The sequence below is a fragment of the Castanea sativa genome, chromosome 1 (assembly GCF_040712315.1).
Source record: "Castanea sativa cultivar Marrone di Chiusa Pesio chromosome 1, ASM4071231v1".
In the NCBI taxonomy this organism is placed as follows: domain Eukaryota; kingdom Viridiplantae; phylum Streptophyta; class Magnoliopsida; order Fagales; family Fagaceae; genus Castanea; species Castanea sativa.
This window is the reverse complement of record NC_134013.1, coordinates 81,152,165-81,168,620: the sequence shown is the minus strand read 5'-3', so window position 1 is coordinate 81,168,620 and position 16,456 is coordinate 81,152,165. Positions and strand designations below refer to the sequence as shown.

The following is a 16,456-nucleotide window of genomic DNA, read 5'->3' as shown; positions in this document are numbered from 1 at the left end:
GGATTTGTGGTTGTAGTGGCGGTGGTGGTGGTTGATATTGGTTGTGGGTTTGGCAGTGGTGGTGGTGGTGGTGGTGGTTAATATTGGTTGTGGATTTGGCTGTGGCGGTGGGTTGTGGTTGTGATGGTGGCAGTGGGTTTGGCTGTGGCAGTGGGTTATGGACCTTATGGTTGTGATGGTGGGTTGTCTTGTGGCTAGTGGTGATAGGTTGGGTTTTTTTTTTTTTCCTTGTGGTGGGTGGTGAGTTATGGATGCCACAGTGTTTGTGGTTGGTGGTGGAGGTGGAGGTGGCAGTGGCGGGTGGTGATGAGTTGTGGTTGGTTGTTGTAGATTTTGTGGTGATGTTTTTTTATTATTTTAATGAGTTGTTAATATTATTTTAAATGAAATGCTAAAAAAGTAGAACTTTTGATGTTGAATGTATTTTAAAGTGAAGTGATAAAATAGATAAAGTGGCTTTTTGAGATGCTAAATGCTAAAAAATTTAAAATCTTTGATACGAATGCTCTTATATTGTTAAATATGATCATGAATCGAGTTATGATTAATTGATTGATGATCAATGTGATTGACCAAGAATTTAAATTTATTTTGTTCTCAATTCAAAAATATGAGTGGTGCTTTCTCTCTAAAAAAAATGGTTAATTCAATTAAATTTCTAGACAATTTCTTGCTGATATAAATTGTACTTAAAATTGCAAAATATTTAGTAATGTATAGATCCTATGAAGTTAAATATGCAACTATTATGTACCTCCCTTTAAGGTAATATATGGACTTAACTAAAGTTTTAAGGATGAATAATGTTTTTTTTAATGCATTGTGGCAGCATGGTTAAGATTTTTATGCAAACTACAAATTGAGTAAAAGCTAAAAGAAATATTTTTATTCATGTTTGACATCAAAGTATCTTGATATCTGAAAATATGCATATAAAAATGATCATGTATGTTTCATTTTGAAATTTGATGTCTAGGAGGCGACAAGTATGTTTGTCATGTCTTCCCTCATGTTGTGAATATCTATAAATTATTTTTGTAGAAATGAATAGTATGGGAGAAGCATTAATAATATGTATTTGTTTTATCTTATAAAAAATGATATAATATGGTTATCTCTCTCTCTCTCTATGTATATATATATATATATATATATATATAAAGTTTTTTGTAGTCACTAAAAAAAAAAAACTCCATCTATTCTTCCACACCACAGTCCTTGTCCAAAACCATTGTTAACAAGAATTATACTAGTATTACATAATTGGGTACAATTTTGTGGTATAACTCATCACATATCGATAATGACGTTACGTGGCCCACTTACAAACCTTTGTCCATCGTAACTTTCTGCGGAGGTAAAAAGTTGTGCCTATTCATAATTCTGTAAACAAACACACCACCCAGCCACCCAAAAGGCACAAACCCGACCCACCCAAAAAAAATTCACAAACGCACCGCCGGAGCCTTAACAACCTCGTTAGTGCGGCGGCGATAGTTAACAGCACAAGCAGTCGAGACCTTTATTTCCGTTGTAGAGTAAGAAGGAACTCTACCATTCAAATCTCTCTCTCTCTCTTTGCTTCACTTTTTCTAAAACTTTAAGCTTCTCATAATCCATGCCTTTGAGCTCTAAGCCTCTAACACATCCCTTTAGAATTAAATAAAATTATACTATGCATTTAGTAACTGAAAACCATTCATTCTTCACTGTCATTTCTAAGAATTCACAATTTTCTTAAACTTCATATTTGCTTTGGCTATGGCTTTATTGTTAGCTTTACTTTTCTTTTGTAGTAGAAATTCTCTATTGCTGATTACACTTCTTTGTTATCGCTGGCTGCCCATTTACATTGCACTTCCCCTGCGCCCTTTCGTGGCACCAATTTTCCAAGTTCATGTTTTTGTTGGTGTCTGTTGTTACGTATTATCCACGCATAGCGTTACGCATGCCAACTGTTTGTAAAAATGCACCGCACTTTTAGTCCACTTAGTACAGCTTACTTTCCAGTTTTTTGAAAATGGGCAGTTCAAAAAACGATGGATGAAAGACGCCTTTGGCTTTTGCTTGCTAAGTCTAATTTTATCTAAGAAGAATGGACACAAATGCGAACACTAACATAGACATGGGACATGATGATACAACAATTCTTTAAAAAATATGACACAACATGGTGTGAATATGATAATATACCCTTAGGTACATTGTATTTATTTATAGGCATATTTTTTATTTAATCAAAGAAATTTTTTTAAAATACTCTTCCCAACAGTCTGGGTTTTTGGAGTGTCCGAGTTTCTTAGGGTTTTATTTGTGTTAGCTAAAACGGATCCTGGTGGGGCCCAAGGGGGCCCGGGCCCATTTTTATTATTATTTTTTTTATTAGCTAAATTTTGACACTTTTAAGATTGGGTCCCTCTTTTCAAAAAATTAAGCCCAGCCGACCAGCCCAACCCAAAAAGTTTAAAATCCCAATTAAGTGATTAACCCCCACCACACTTAAAACCTAAACCAAAATTCAGGAAAAAAATATATAGCGGAAGGGACCGGAGAATCGAGTTCACGACGCCGTTGCCACCACAGCCATCGCCGGTCCATGACCCAGGCTCAGGCTCAGGCTCAGGCTCAGGCTCAGGCTCGCCACTGACCCAACAGACCAGCCGATCTACCTAGTGACTGACCGCACGCCTCTGACACCGGCCGCTGCTGCCTCTAGCGAATCCGATCTGCTCCAAGTTTTTTTTTTTTTTCTCTCTCTCCTTCAAGTTCAAAACCTAACATTTTATTTTGATATGATTCTTCTCTCTCCAATAAATACGTTTTATAATGTTTGTGATTTCTGAATCTGTTATGTCATTGTGGTTTATTTATTTATCTGGGATTATTGAAAATGATTGTGTTTGGGAGTCTGTTTTTTTTTTTTTTTTGCAGTGTCTGAGACAATGAGAACTAAGTTGAGTTGTGATTTTTGAATAAAATAAAAATTATAGATGGAAGAGAGTCTGTAGAGATATAATCTTGTTCGGTATTTGGGACTTTGACAATGTGCAAAAACAAGTAGAGGTCAGCAAAGTAGTGCATTATAAATTGGGGGTAGTGGGTGAGTGACAAAGATAAAAGAGTCAAAAACAAAAATACATAATATAATAAAAATGTCACAATAATGTAGCAAAATAAAATTGCGGCTTTGCTCATATTGCTAATTCATAATGCTATAAGTAATATTTTTAAATTGTACAAAATTTTAATTGAAAAGTAGTAAATTTTACAATTGAGAAATATTAAATTTATAATTAATGCATAATGCATAATGCATATTACCCGGATTTTAGCCTTCCTTCACCTTTACTCAGTATCAAGAATTAGTGCTGTTGTGAGATAATATATGTAATTCTTATTTGATTTGTAGATTATGGGAAAATCAACCACTTAGTAACTATTTTTTTTTTTTTGCTTATACTCCGGCCCCCCTAGCTTGAAATCCTGGTCCATCCCTGAGCGAAACTATGTACTCTTATATACTTATACCTTCACAGTTTACCTATACTGATATTTTGTCTTTTGTTTGTTCCTCTTCTGCTGTAAGTTTTCATGCCTTTTGATTAAAGGGTTTATCTCAAAATTTTATACTTCTTCAATGGACTTATCTTGCTGTCAATTTCATATGAGTCTGGCTTATACTAAGTACTGAGACTGGGTTTTGTTGGCTGCGTTTTTTGCAGATAGCTAACCCTCAAAAGGCTCTCCCCAACATTGAAAATCTTATTGTTGTAGCAGTAATTTTGCTGTTTCCTAAAACTTCAATGTCTCTCAGAAAACCGCCTATCCCACGTCTCCTCCTCAACAATGTCTCCTGCATGAGAAATGCCCAGCAAATACTGCGACATGTAAATGTATCCCTTCACGACGGTGGAGCACTTGTGCTTACAGGCACCAATGGTTCAGGCAAGACCACTTTTCTCCGTATGTTAGCTGGATTTTCTAAACCTTCTGCTGGTCAGATCCTATGGAATGGTCATGACATTACACAATCAGGAGTGTTCCACCAGTACAAGCTTCAGCTCAATTGGCTCTCCCTGAAAGATGCCATCAAAGAGAAGTTTACAGTCCTTGACAATGTTCAATGGTTTGAAGTTCTTGAAGGTAAGCAAGGGAACTCTATGCCTGCATTGGAGCTGATGGGTCTTGGACGGTTGGCAAAGGAGAAGGCAAGATTGCTGTCAATGGGCCAACGGAAAAGGCTGCAGCTTGCAAGGCTGCTGGCACTGGATCGGCCGATTTGGTTGCTTGATGAGCCTTCAGTTGCATTAGATGATGATGGCGTGAAGTTACTTGAGTATATCATTTCTGAGCATAGAAAGAAGGGTGGCATTGTTATTGTGGCAACACATCTGCCAATTAAGATGGAAGATGCCATGTATCTGCGGCTGCCACCAAGGTTCCCGAGAAGGATTACATTGGTAGATATGCTTGATCGTGCAGACTTCTAATACCATCCCAATTTTGTTTCACAAAGGCCCATAGAAGACACTGGAATTGCAGATATGAAAATGCATCTCTGGTTCTTTTTCTTCTTCTACATATTAATTTGTTATTGTGGGACCAGCGTTGAGTTGTAGCACTCTGATGGTCTGAATAACAAGGAATGAAATTAACAACAAAATTATCAGTACTCTGGGACTGGATCCAGGTTGAATTTCAATGTACTAATACTACGTATTTAACAACCGAATTAATCATTTTTTTGGGTTGAATAACAAGGAATGAAATTAATCAAATTATAAGCATATTGGATGTTCTTCAACCTATTTCCATAGTAAGTTGCCACCCTCACTTCGTAGGTGTTTTCAGTTTCGTTTCCCAAACTTTTTTGCAGGTTCTGGGGAAACACATGACCTTTCTCTACAAAGAGGTGGCCTTTCAGGATGCGCATGTATATCAAATGAAAGTAAAACACATCCAACCACACAAGACTATAGTTTTTATTTTATTTTTTCACCAGACTGCAGTCACTTTATTGGCATGCATACAAGATTCTGGAATTATAGTGAGAAAATGGTCAGCCTAGCTGAAATCGTGTTGAAGTGCATATGGAAGTGTGTAACTAAGCGGTGGATTGAACCTTGTCGCTGATAGAAATTTCATGAAGTTCACCTAAGGTACAAGTTCTTCTTAATGATGTACTTGGTATTAAAAAGATAAAAAGAAAAGAAATAGTGTTGGTCACAATTTGTCGCCATCGTAAATTCGCAAGTATTGTGAGAAGATAAAAAGATACAACTTACACGTGTCCAGGTCGTATTGGTCCAGATACGGACAGAAGCTTCACCCAAGATAACAGGGGTGTGTGAAAACTCAAAATCCATGGGAACTCGAAGGGACTAGTGAAGACATGACATGTCATGTCACCTCTAAAGTCTAAACCTGGGACCGTCAAGAAAATGATGATGATTATTGGACGGACGAGCTTTAGTGGTGCGTTTATAGAACCTGGGATAGTGATAGCAACTAGAAACTCATTCAGTTTTGTCCTATTATCCCCCGCTTGACACGCTGACAATCACAATGGCATCACATGCAGTCTTCTCAACAGACAAACCTACGAAACGTAAACGAAACATCAAATTAAACATTTTACAATTTGCTTATTAATTAATTTTAGAAGAAGGAGAGGTATATTCGAAAAGTTATTAATTCATTTGTTCGTACCTCAATAGTAGGTTTTGTACTATATGTGTACACACACATAAAACTTGATATAATAATAAAATTCAAATTTTAACAACTTTTAAATAAGAATTATTATCTTTGGATTTATTTTATTCAAATATTGTAACTTCAAAGTCCAAACTAGAATTGTAACTTAATCATATTTATATAGGGTAACACTTAGGTACATACTTAAATGCTAGCTCTCAAAAAAGTATATAAATAGCTTGATCTAGTAGTCATAAACCAATAACGTAAAGAACAGAGAATGTAGATAGATTGAAGATGAAGAAGCCATCTTGTTTTTGTACTATTTTCACACAGGTGTCTCTTTGCTTTGCTCTCTACCTTGCTCTCAACTTGGGTCAGCCTATTTACAGCAATAGAAGTGATGGCAGAGCTCTTGATCTTTACTTTATCAGCGTTAGAGGGGGTTTCAGACCTCTTAAGCAGCAAACCCAGCTTCTAAAACTGGTCAATCCCTTATTTTACCTCATTCAATTTTCTGTTTCATGAATATATGTTATCTTATATGTCTTATGGTTTTTAAGGTTTTGTGTGGATGGTTTTTTTGGTTTTTGTTTGTGGGTATGGCTTATTTGGTCTTTATTTGTTGAATAGTCGTCAATTTTGAGAGAGCTTTTGGGTCCAAAATGATATATAAGTTAATGAGCACAAGTTAAAGTTTTGATTGTGCTTCTCTTGCTACTGACTCTTAGCAACCAAAGTTACCAAACCTGACTATATTGGTTTCCTGTTTACTTTATAAAAGATTTCATATTCCAGAAAAAAATATTGTTTTCATTGTCTCCGGGGGGAATGAATTTTGATTGTTTGTCAGTAGTGATTAAAGAGCCACTTTCTGTTAAATGCTAGAAGAATTCCTGTTTTCACTGTCTATAGCCTTTGATTAGCTTTCTTACTTGAGTTGTAATGAAGCTATTTTGTTGATCCCAGGATTAAGTTGATATTTTTCATCATAAGTATATCTATGGTTTGATTCTGTTTATTGATCAATTTCTTGTTCTTTCTTTGTAAATCTGATTTCAATAGATTGCCGCTTCCTTCACTCTCTCTGTATTTCTCTAAGTTGACTGTTCTGAATGTGTTCTTGTTGTATATGAAGATGGAGAAAGTGGCAAAGGTTTACAATGTGAGCTTTGTGGTGAACACTAGTGAGCTGGGAGAAGACGATCCACTTATGCAGAATGTAAGATCTTTTTGTTTTTTCCCACCAATTCAAAATGGTGGTTATTATGCATCATTTCACCCTGAGCTGCATTGGTCTAGTTTGTACATTCCCTGAATCAATTGGATGTATCGGCTTCAACTATTAACAGTCATCTTACCTTAAATTTTTGCAGGGTACTACGCTTTTCCCATCACTGAATGTTCCCTGGTATACCATTCTCTCTGCAATCAGTTCTCTGAATTAATTGGGTACATTTGCATCACAAAAAAATGTTTATATTGCAATATTTTGGATTCTCATGTGATGTATGATAGTCACTGTTTTTTATTCAATCACTCTAGTCTTGTAATAAATAGTAACACTTGTAGGTTTACTACTAGAACATCTAAAGGACATGGAGTAAGTTACTTCCATGAGCAGATAAAGATACCTTTCGGGAATACTTTAGACATTATTGGTGTGGATACTGGGTCATTACAGGTAAATGTTTGTTGATTTATAGAATCCTTTATTTATTGACCGTTGAATTCTCTAATCTCGTCCATCTTATGCATCTCCTTCACACAGGTGCTAATATATCAGTAATGCAGAATATATTTTACTTGCTAGCTGACTGTTCCCTGTATTTATTGGGCCAATTTTTGTATTGTTTACCTATCCAATTTCAAGGTACATGCAAACTGTATTTCCCATAGGCTTTAGCTCTGGTGTTAAAGGGGGTAAGATAGGGTTAGAGCAGTCATAGGATTTTATCTTAGTTGTATTTTCCCCAGATCTCTACTGCTGCAGATACAATTTAAGCCTCTTTCAAAAGGTGTTCAAGCCTTACATTGTTGCTTTTCAGGCAAAGGGCCAACCTCTCTCTTTTTATTTCGAGAGAGAGAGAGAGAGGGTGCAGGGGTGGAAGTGGGGGAATAAGTTTTTGCATATTGATGATTACTAATGCATGAAATCTGAATTGATGCAGGACAAAACTAAACAAAAAAAGAGGGGGGGGGGTTCATGGGTAGTGTTCATGCGGTATTATAACACCTTAGTTTATATTGGGTTATTTAAGGTTATTTGTTCTTTTGGTTTATTTTTAAGGTTGTATTAACGGGCACTGTTAAGTACAAAATTTTTTACTTTTTCCTGACACAATTTGTCTTTTTGTCAATTTTTCAATTTTGTAGTATTGTTTGAGATTTTTTTTTTAACTTTTTTCAGAAAAATCTTTTTTGTCTTTTCTGCACTTAACCAGTACCAAGCAGTGCTGGTTAACATTTTTGTCTTTTTGTCAATTTTTCAATTTTGTAGTATTGTTTGAGATTTTTTTTTTTACTTTTTTTAGAAAAAACATTTTTGTCTTTTCTGCATTTAACCAGCACCAAGCAGTGCTGGTTAACATTCTCCTTATTTTTATTATGTATGGCTAGGAGTAGTCTGAATTAATGGTTGTGATTAATTGTTTCTAGGTTTTCTTTTCTTATAAATTGAAGATAATGAGGTTATTGTAACTATGGGTGGAAAATTGGACACGACCCGTAAACTCGACACGACACGACACGAAATTAGTAAGTTATAGGTTGAGGCTTAATGAGTTAATATCATATTCGGGTTGACACGACTGACCCGTTTAATAAATGGATTGGGTTAGTGTCTAATCCTTGGAACCCGTTTGACCTGTCTGACCCGTTTAACAAAATGACTTGTTACCAATATACCCTTCAAACCTTAGGTATATAAATTTATTAGTTATTGTGATTTATTTTCTTTGACATATTATAATTGATTATTTGTGATATTAAGATATACTTTAGTTTTGAATGATTATTTGTGATGCAGTTATTCGTTAGTTTTGAATTTTTTATTTTATATATATATATATATATATATATATATATATATATTAGTTTTTCATAATTCATATCAATTTGGTTAATACTTTTTTTTTTCTTTTCATTTTGATAAAATTTGATAAACAGGTCGAACAACTAACCCATTTAATAAAAGGGTTGTGTTAGGGTTGAGGATTCTTGACTCATTTAATAAACATGTCGGATTGGTGTTGACCTATATAGTCAGATTCTCATAAGTCGACATGACACGAACCCAACACGCGAACACGAATTGCCACCCTTAATTGTAACAACTTTTCTTGTGTTAAAAAAAATTGAGTCTTGGCTTAAAAATTCTCCTAAGTACATACATTTTTTTCATTTATTTAAAAAAAAAAGTTCTCTAAAGAATTTAGGTTTGCTTAATTAAGCACCCAAGAAGAGGTTTTTCCTTTGTTTCTCTTTAAGAAACTTAGGCTTCTACAGAAGTAAATCATTGTCTCATTTCGCTCCAAATTGTCTCTATCATTTGACACAAGAACGTGTACTTAATGCTTTTTGGTACACATAATTGCAACTAGGTTCTAGACTCCCATGGAGAGGTACATTACAATACTTGTATGCTTTGATCCAAAAATCCTATAAAAGTTTATTCTGATTGATTTGGCTCATTAGGGAATTATTGTCACATGCTCATTCTATATTTGCTTCTTGTTGATGATAGTAGAAACAATTCAAATAATTTATGCAGCTTCAACATCTCCTGGTCAACATTTTTTTCTTTTTTTTTTAAAGCCTAGTCCTCTGTATTATTTAAACTACAAATCTGTATATGTCCGTGTTGGAAGAAGCTTAACAAACTGTTGGAAAGTAAAAAATAAAAATTATTTTGGTATCTTATTTCACAATCTTCCCTTGTGTCTAGGTTCTGAATAACCCCACCCAAATTGTAGCCCGGGGTGCAACAGACTTATGACTGAGACACAAAATTGAAGCCTGCAAACTAATAAAATTGGTTGTATTTAGCACTTTTTTGGGAATAATCTGACATTTTAATCTAAAAAAACATATTAATTTTTATACAAGAGTGAAGGTAGCTAATTCAATTGATCATAGATAAGAGATTCTGGAAACTCGTGGATATCTCTCTGAACTGATTACCAATTTGGTTATTTCAAATGTAAGTTACATAGAACATATTCTTTTTTTTTTTGAAGGCACATAGAATATATTCTTAAATTGCAATATTGATAACTTGAAGGTGAGACACAAGGCAAATTATTTGGATAAACTTAGAGTTTATATGAAATGCTGAGTGAAAATAATAAATAGAAGTAAAAATATGATGGTGTTTATGAATTTGCAATCTCAAGATGGTTATGTGCATGCAAAAAGTGTCACTTTCTGTGGTGATAAAATATGAGGTCTGTATGAAGATTAGGTGTGGTATAGAGTGGAGTGTGTTACTTTTGTTGTTATCATTATTCAGTCAATCTTAATAAAGGAAATGATGTTGCTGTGTTGTCTTTTTATTTGCTAATCCTTGTTTCTTATTATTTTCTTCATGCTATTTCCTGCCTCTCATCCGGTAACTCCAATTCAATCTTTAGCTCTGTAAAATTTATTGTTGAGTGATTTGTTTTCATCAAACTTGTGGTATATAAACTATACTGTCAGCACACTTTGATTGTCTGAGTAGTACATTGGCAGTGCTGTAAAGCGGATGATAAACTATAAAATTGCACAAAATTTTCATTTAACCATTTTGGACAAAGTTTAGCTACAAAATTAGTTGTAGCCTTAGGCTACAAACTTACTTAATATCTTTTTAGTGGAGGTGAATTTTGACAAATCCACAATTAGATTACATCTTCTTCTTATATCCTCCGTGCTTGCAAAATTTCAAGAAAATTAAAGATTAATAGTTATATCATCAATAAATTTTTAAAATTGCAAGTTTTTGTAATTTAAAATTATGCACAAAATATAAACTTATAGATCATATAATAAATAATATCCAATTGACACAAAATTTAACATGTTTATTAAGAGCATTCCATCAAAGGTGTTAAAAATGCTAAATGCTATTTATTAGCATTTTTAACACCTCAAATCATAAAAACATACCTACAATAAAGATACTAAATACATATTTTAGCATTCAGCTACAGCGAGATGTTATTAATAATAGCTCACTATAACATGATTGTAAACATAAAAATATTTTTTTATTCTCACCAACGTCTCTTTTTTCTCACTTTTGTTTTCTCTTTCGTCTCTCACTTCTCTCTTCTCTCTCTTGTGCCTTTGTTTGTTCTTGGTGGTTCGGCAATTGAGGTTCGCTGATGGTGGTGGTTTTGATTTTGGGTCGTGGTCCGATGGTCGTGGTTTTGATTTTGGGTTATGGGTCGTGGTCCGATGGTCATGGTTCGTGGGTCCGATGGTCATGGTTTTGGCTCTTGGGTCACGGTGCGGTGTTTTTAATGGTCTTGATTTTTTTTTCTTTTTTTTTCTGCTGTTGTTTGTGGTTATAGGTGGATCTGGCTGGTGGTGGCGATGGTGGAGGTTTTTTTTTTTTTTTTTGCTGTGGTTTGTGGTGGTGGGTGGATGTGGAGGTTTCTTTTCTTTTCTTTTTCTTTTTTTTGCTGTGGTTTTTTTTTTTTTCTTTTTTTGTTAGTTGTGGCATGGGTGGTGATGGTTGTGGTATGGGTGTAGGGGTTTTTGGTGGGTGGTTGGGTGGTGGGTTTTGTGGTGACTGTTGGTATTGTGGTGGCTGACAGTGCTGAGAATAGTGGGGTTGAGAAAGAGAGAGACAGAGGAGAGAGAGGAAGAATAAAAAATAATAAAGAAATAATATTTAAATGAAGAGTTAAAAAAAAGTTTTGATGTAAGGTACATTGTAAAGTGATGTGTTATATATTATAAAATTTGTTTTTTAGATGCTAAATGCTAAAAATTTTAAGACCCTTGATGAGAATGTTCTAAAAGCGTAAAGAACATGCAATTCAACGGTTAGATTTTCAAAATATGTTGTAATATTTATTTTATTGAGTGAGTTTGTAGCCTTAAGCTATAACCAATTTTGTAGCTAAACTTTGTCCATTTTTTTCTCATACGTTGGTGTTTTTTTTTTTTGAAAGGATTCAATGCTCAAAGGACCATCAAGAGAAATTGGACAAAATCAGTTACATTGGCTGACAAAGACACTAGAAGCAACCTGTTGTAACTGGTAAAATTAATGTTTATTGTTTTGGCTATTTATAGGCCTTGTGAGCCTAAGAATTAGCAAGCTTTTGAATCAAAGCAGAAGCAATGAAATTTTGAAATGATTTTTCATTTTAAATCTTCTAAGATTAGCATTTTAAAAACAGTCCGCTTCTTCTTTCAAAAAACAGCTTTTCATTATGATATTTACGTAAAATTGGAATTTAGTGTAATAATATTTTGAAAACTTAAGAATTAGTTCTCCATATGTATTACCTCTTTCAATCACTGAATGTCTCTTTTGCCCTTTGTGACTCTAGGCGTATGGTTGTTGGATTCCACCCGTTGGCCGTTTGTGAAGAGAACAAAGAGCAAGTGGAGGCAAAGCAATTTTTTGAGCCTCTACATCATATTTTTGTGAAATTTGGAGTTGTAAGTATTTGATCATTATATTTAATGTTTCTATGTGTAGTTCTCTCAGATTCAATATTCTGAATTTTTGTATCTGCATAATTCTGAATGTGAGGGCGTAGAACTGAGTACTGACTAATAATTTATTTTCTTTACTCTCCAGAATGTGTATCTAAGTGGGCAGGGTTGTTCTAAACATGTCAATCATGGTAATGTAGCTTACATTGGGAATCCTTCACCAAGAGAGAATGAATCATATCTTACATCTGTGAAGGGAAAGTCAGTCTTTAATGGGTACTTACCAATTTCCTCAATTTCAATGTTTCTCTACATTTTACTCCGCAAAATGCATACTTTTTCCTGACTTTTTCATTGTCTTCTATTTCTCAGAGAATTGGTTAATGGGTTTCTTCTTCACAAAGTCAGCTCTCTAGAGATTGTGGGTCTTCAATATTTCTGCACTATGAATATGTCTTTAAAAATTTTGGGTATCTTTGGACAATTGGCAAGTTTGAATTAGTCTGTTGTGTTCAACATGGAATTTTGAACAACTAGTTGATAGTGTAACTTGCAAAAATGACAATAATCAATGAGCCACTTGTGGAATACAGTGGACTAATTCAACACCCATCAAATGTCTAAATTCCCAATAATCCATCTAAAGCTTGTCCAAAGCACCAAATGATACATTTTTATGTTGTAGGTAATCTACTTTATTAACTCGGCTGGGGAAGTTGTGCATAAAACTGTACTCCAACAGACGGGTAAGGAGGTGATGTAAAATTTTTATTTGAAGTCATGATGAATTTGCTTCAATGTTTTTCCCCCACATTTACTTGAATTGTCCCCCCAATCCGAAAAAAAAAATTCCCATGTAGATGCCTTTTTGTCTTCAATAGGCCTTCAGCTCGTTGACATTATAGGTGTAAGTGATAATTCAGCTTGAATTTTTTTTCCTTGTTGGTGTAAACTTGCAATTTGTTTCTTATTATAAATAGTACCTGTAGTAAGATGTATGGAAAGAGTAAATGACCCAATTGAGGGGAATCATGTGTTTAAGAGAGGAACCAACCATATGAGGATTTGTAAACTTTTCTCAGAAAAAAATGAGGTTCACACAACTAACAGGCATCCCTAATGAAAAATTTCAACTTTTCATGTTGACTAATACCAGCATAAACAAAGAAAAATTTTAGGAGAAGTTGTTTGGTTTTTCGGAAATGGTACTCGTCATTTTTTATAAAACACTGGGACCTGCCACGTGGGGGGGGGGGGTGGTTAGAGAATGAGAAATGCTACTGGAGTAAGACAAAAAAGAGTGAGCTATTTAGGATAGACTTGTGGGAAAAAGATTACATTCATTCTAAATAAATTTATTTCATGATTCAAATTAAATATTATACAGCATCTTGTAATGCTATTAGATAAAATAAAATAAAAAACACTATGTTGATGCCCAATTTTTTAATCTGTACCCAAAAGCCCATACAGAGGAAAGCCCCTTGAAAAGCAAGGCCCAAATGCCCACCAAGAAGACCAAAGAGCAAGAGAGGTCCAAAAAAAGAAATGCAAGGGAAAGCGAGCTGCAGCAGAATACAGCTTTGCCGCAGAATACAGTTCTCTAGAAGAATGGCTTTAGCAGATAAATGCAAATTGGGCCCAAGACCCTTTTGATCCAGTCAACATTATTTGGCCCTCAAAGGCCCAAATCCTTTTGTATAAAAAGATAGGCGTGAAAACTAATATTAAGAAGCACGATGAAAAAGAAACAAGGAACAACCAAAAGTATCAACAACAGCAGGAATGGCTTCAGCAGATAAAGACAAATTGGGCCCAAGACCCTTTTGATCCAGTCAACATTATTTGGCCCTCAAAGGCCCAAATCCTTTTGTATAAAAAGATAGGCGTGAAAACTAATATGAAGAAACACGATGAAAAAGAAACAATGAACAGCCAAAAGTATCAGCAGCAGGAATTGCGTGAAGGAAAGGCCAAACCAAAGGAAATGACAAATACATCAGGAAACACATGAAAGAATAAGACAAAAAACACGTAGCAGAACGAAATAAAACTAATCTGCTACTGTAGAAACGGCGTGAGAACGAAAGAACACAAAAACAGAAGATAATGGAGCAAGCACAGAAGGGCCAGAGCACCACTAACCTGTATCCAGCCAATACAAGGAAGGTGAGCTCACGGTCAAGGGGATTTAAAGAGTGTGGTTTGGTGGTTAGGGGAAAGGGGGGTCTATATTTGGTTTACTGTCATGCCTTCTTTTGGGAATATACCTTGCTAGGATGGTATCTTACCCAAAAGAAGTAGTAGATGGTTGGGACAATCTGATGCATGCCATAGAGCTAGGTAGTGAGGTAGCCCAATCCAAATCCATTTGAACTTAGAGATAAATGTATACAGCAAGAACAAACAAAAGAGAATTTTTTTCATGAAATGAGTAGTGGTGCAGCAAACATGTATTGAGCAATGGCAGTGGTCGGGGCAACCAATGGGTTGGTGGGTAGTCCTAAAGGGATGCCCACAACAAACAAAAAATAGTTGGTGAAGTACTAGGGGTAAAAGAGAGAAATCACATTGAATTAGCTCACTATAAAAGGAGGAGGTAGCCATGGATGAAAAGGAGGGACTTGATGGAGGGAGAAGCGCCGAAGGGGGGAACCCATGGTAAGAGAGTAGTACGCACCTAGGAGAGGCACTTAGAGGGAGAGGCACCCAGGGAAAGGGGGATCCAAAAGGAAAAAGACCCAAGTGACAAAAACAACTCACGGCAAGATAGTAGTTAAAAACTAAGAGTAAAAAAAGAACGGAAAGAAAGAAAGCAAGTGGTAAAAATAAGAGAGAAAATACGGCAGGAAAAGGAGCATGCATCAATAGACCATCTTTTCCCTCTCTCTTAACAAACTCACTCTTTGAAGTCTCCAAAAGTAATAGCTAATGACCATTTAGGCTTGTTCTTCAAAATGCACAACTTTGATGGCAGAAGTCTATGACAAGGTTGTTCAAGTTGGGGTTTGGGTTCCTTCTTGGTTTACTTATTCTATGGGAAGATTTAATACTTGATTTCGATTGCAAATATATTTGATTTCTCTTATTATAAATTATATCTGTTGTATTTAGTCATTTTGTTGTAGCACATTTTTATCACGTTTGCTGCATCAGTTGTCCTACTGTGGTATCTTTACTTGCTGTACTAGTTATTCTGTTGTAGCAACTTTTCATTATATATACCGTGTTAGTTATTATACTAGCTAAATCTTTTCTACCAAAGTTTTCTTCTTTATTTGTTATTACGTGTTTTACTTTTGACATAAACTAATCATTATCCTGCCATAAGTGTGTGTATATATATATATATATCTTGTTTTTCATGTTTTGCATAATATATTTTATAGATGTATATGTGAATACGTATAAGTATATTTACGAATATATGTATGTATATATTTGAGAATATGCTAACACATGTAAGCTAACATTTGCTTGATTGAGATTTTCTTTGGGTTTTAGATTTGTTTATGTGCAAGAAGTAAAAAGTATTTTTACAGCAAAAAATGAAGAGTAGTCATTCACATTGCAAAAGGCTTTACTGCACGGCAGAAGGCTTTAATGCACAGCAGATAGCTTTACTGCATATCAAAAGGCTTTACTGCACAGCAGAAGGTTTTACTGCACAGCAGACAGTTTTACTGCACAACAGAAAGTTTTGCTGCAGAGTAGAAAAGTCAGACTTGTGGCAGAAACTGGAGAAAAGTTCCTTCTACGGCAGAAATTGAGGATAAGCCCACTTTGTAGCGTCTTCCCTTGGACTTTGGACTCAACATTTGCGCACAAACTGGTAACGAGAGAATGGTACTTTGGAGCCCATTCCACGGAGCGCCAGGCTCAACTTCCTTTTTAGAAAAAAACCTAGACTAAGCATTTTCCAATAACATCAAGATGCGTGTCTAAGGTACAAGAAACATAAAAAGAACCCTTGACACACTAAAATCTTAGGTTATGTTTGGTAACAGTTTTTATTTTCTATTTTAAAAAACTTATTTTTGGAAATATAAAGAAAAAAACAATTTTCTTGTGTTTTTGAAATAAAAAACATGTTTGGTTAGTTGAA

General features: G+C 34.9%; 2 protein-coding genes across 4 annotated transcripts; both read left to right on the top strand.

The window, feature by feature from the left end:
- The first annotated feature begins 1,393 nt into the window (after positions 1 to 1,393).
- Positions 1,394 to 4,787, top strand: LOC142617808 (ABC transporter I family member 1). 2 transcript variants are annotated; one of them, XM_075790778.1, is made up of 2 exons: positions 1,394 to 1,538; positions 3,723 to 4,787. In XM_075790778.1, exon 2 carries the CDS (start codon positions 3,804 to 3,806, stop codon positions 4,488 to 4,490), a length of 687 nt encoding a protein of 228 aa, XP_075646893.1. In that variant the 5' UTR covers positions 1,394 to 1,538; positions 3,723 to 3,803; the 3' UTR covers positions 4,491 to 4,787. The 2 variants fall into 2 exon arrangements, with proteins under 2 accessions (XP_075646893.1, XP_075646886.1); XM_075790771.1 differs by lacking the exon at positions 1,394 to 1,538 and adding an exon at positions 2,493 to 2,735.
- A 1,146-nt stretch (positions 4,788 to 5,933) lies between these two features.
- LOC142617792 (uncharacterized) lies at positions 5,934 to 13,290 on the top strand. 2 transcript variants are annotated; one of them, XM_075790766.1, is made up of 9 exons: positions 5,936 to 6,183; positions 6,836 to 6,919; positions 7,074 to 7,108; positions 7,270 to 7,381; positions 11,859 to 11,947; positions 12,243 to 12,354; positions 12,497 to 12,627; positions 12,724 to 12,772; positions 13,037 to 13,290. In XM_075790766.1, the coding sequence occupies exons 1-9, from the start codon at positions 5,995 to 5,997 to the stop codon at positions 13,112 to 13,114; spliced, it is 879 nt and encodes a 292-aa protein (XP_075646881.1). In that variant the 5' UTR covers positions 5,936 to 5,994; the 3' UTR covers positions 13,115 to 13,290. The 2 variants fall into 2 exon arrangements, with proteins under 2 accessions (XP_075646877.1, XP_075646881.1); XM_075790762.1 differs by lacking the exon at positions 13,037 to 13,290 and having other exon boundaries at positions 5,934 to 6,183; positions 12,724 to 12,963.
- The last annotated feature ends 3,166 nt before the right edge of the window (positions 13,291 to 16,456 follow it).

Bases quoted from the DNA above. Each gene is read 5' to 3' on its own strand.
- LOC142617808 (XM_075790778.1), top strand. From the start codon at position 3,804: ATGTCTCTCAGAAAACCGCCTATCCCACGTCTCCTCCTCAACAATGTC.
- LOC142617792 (XM_075790762.1), top strand. From the start codon at position 5,995: ATGAAGAAGCCATCTTGTTTTTGTACTATTTTCACACAGGTGTCTCTT. The intron at 11,948-12,242 runs GTAAAATTAATG...TTGTGACTCTAG, and splicing joins GAAGCAACCTGTTGTAACTG to GCGTATGGTTGTTGGATTCC. The intron at 12,355-12,496 runs GTAAGTATTTGA...TTTACTCTCCAG, and splicing joins TTTTTGTGAAATTTGGAGTT to AATGTGTATCTAAGTGGGCA.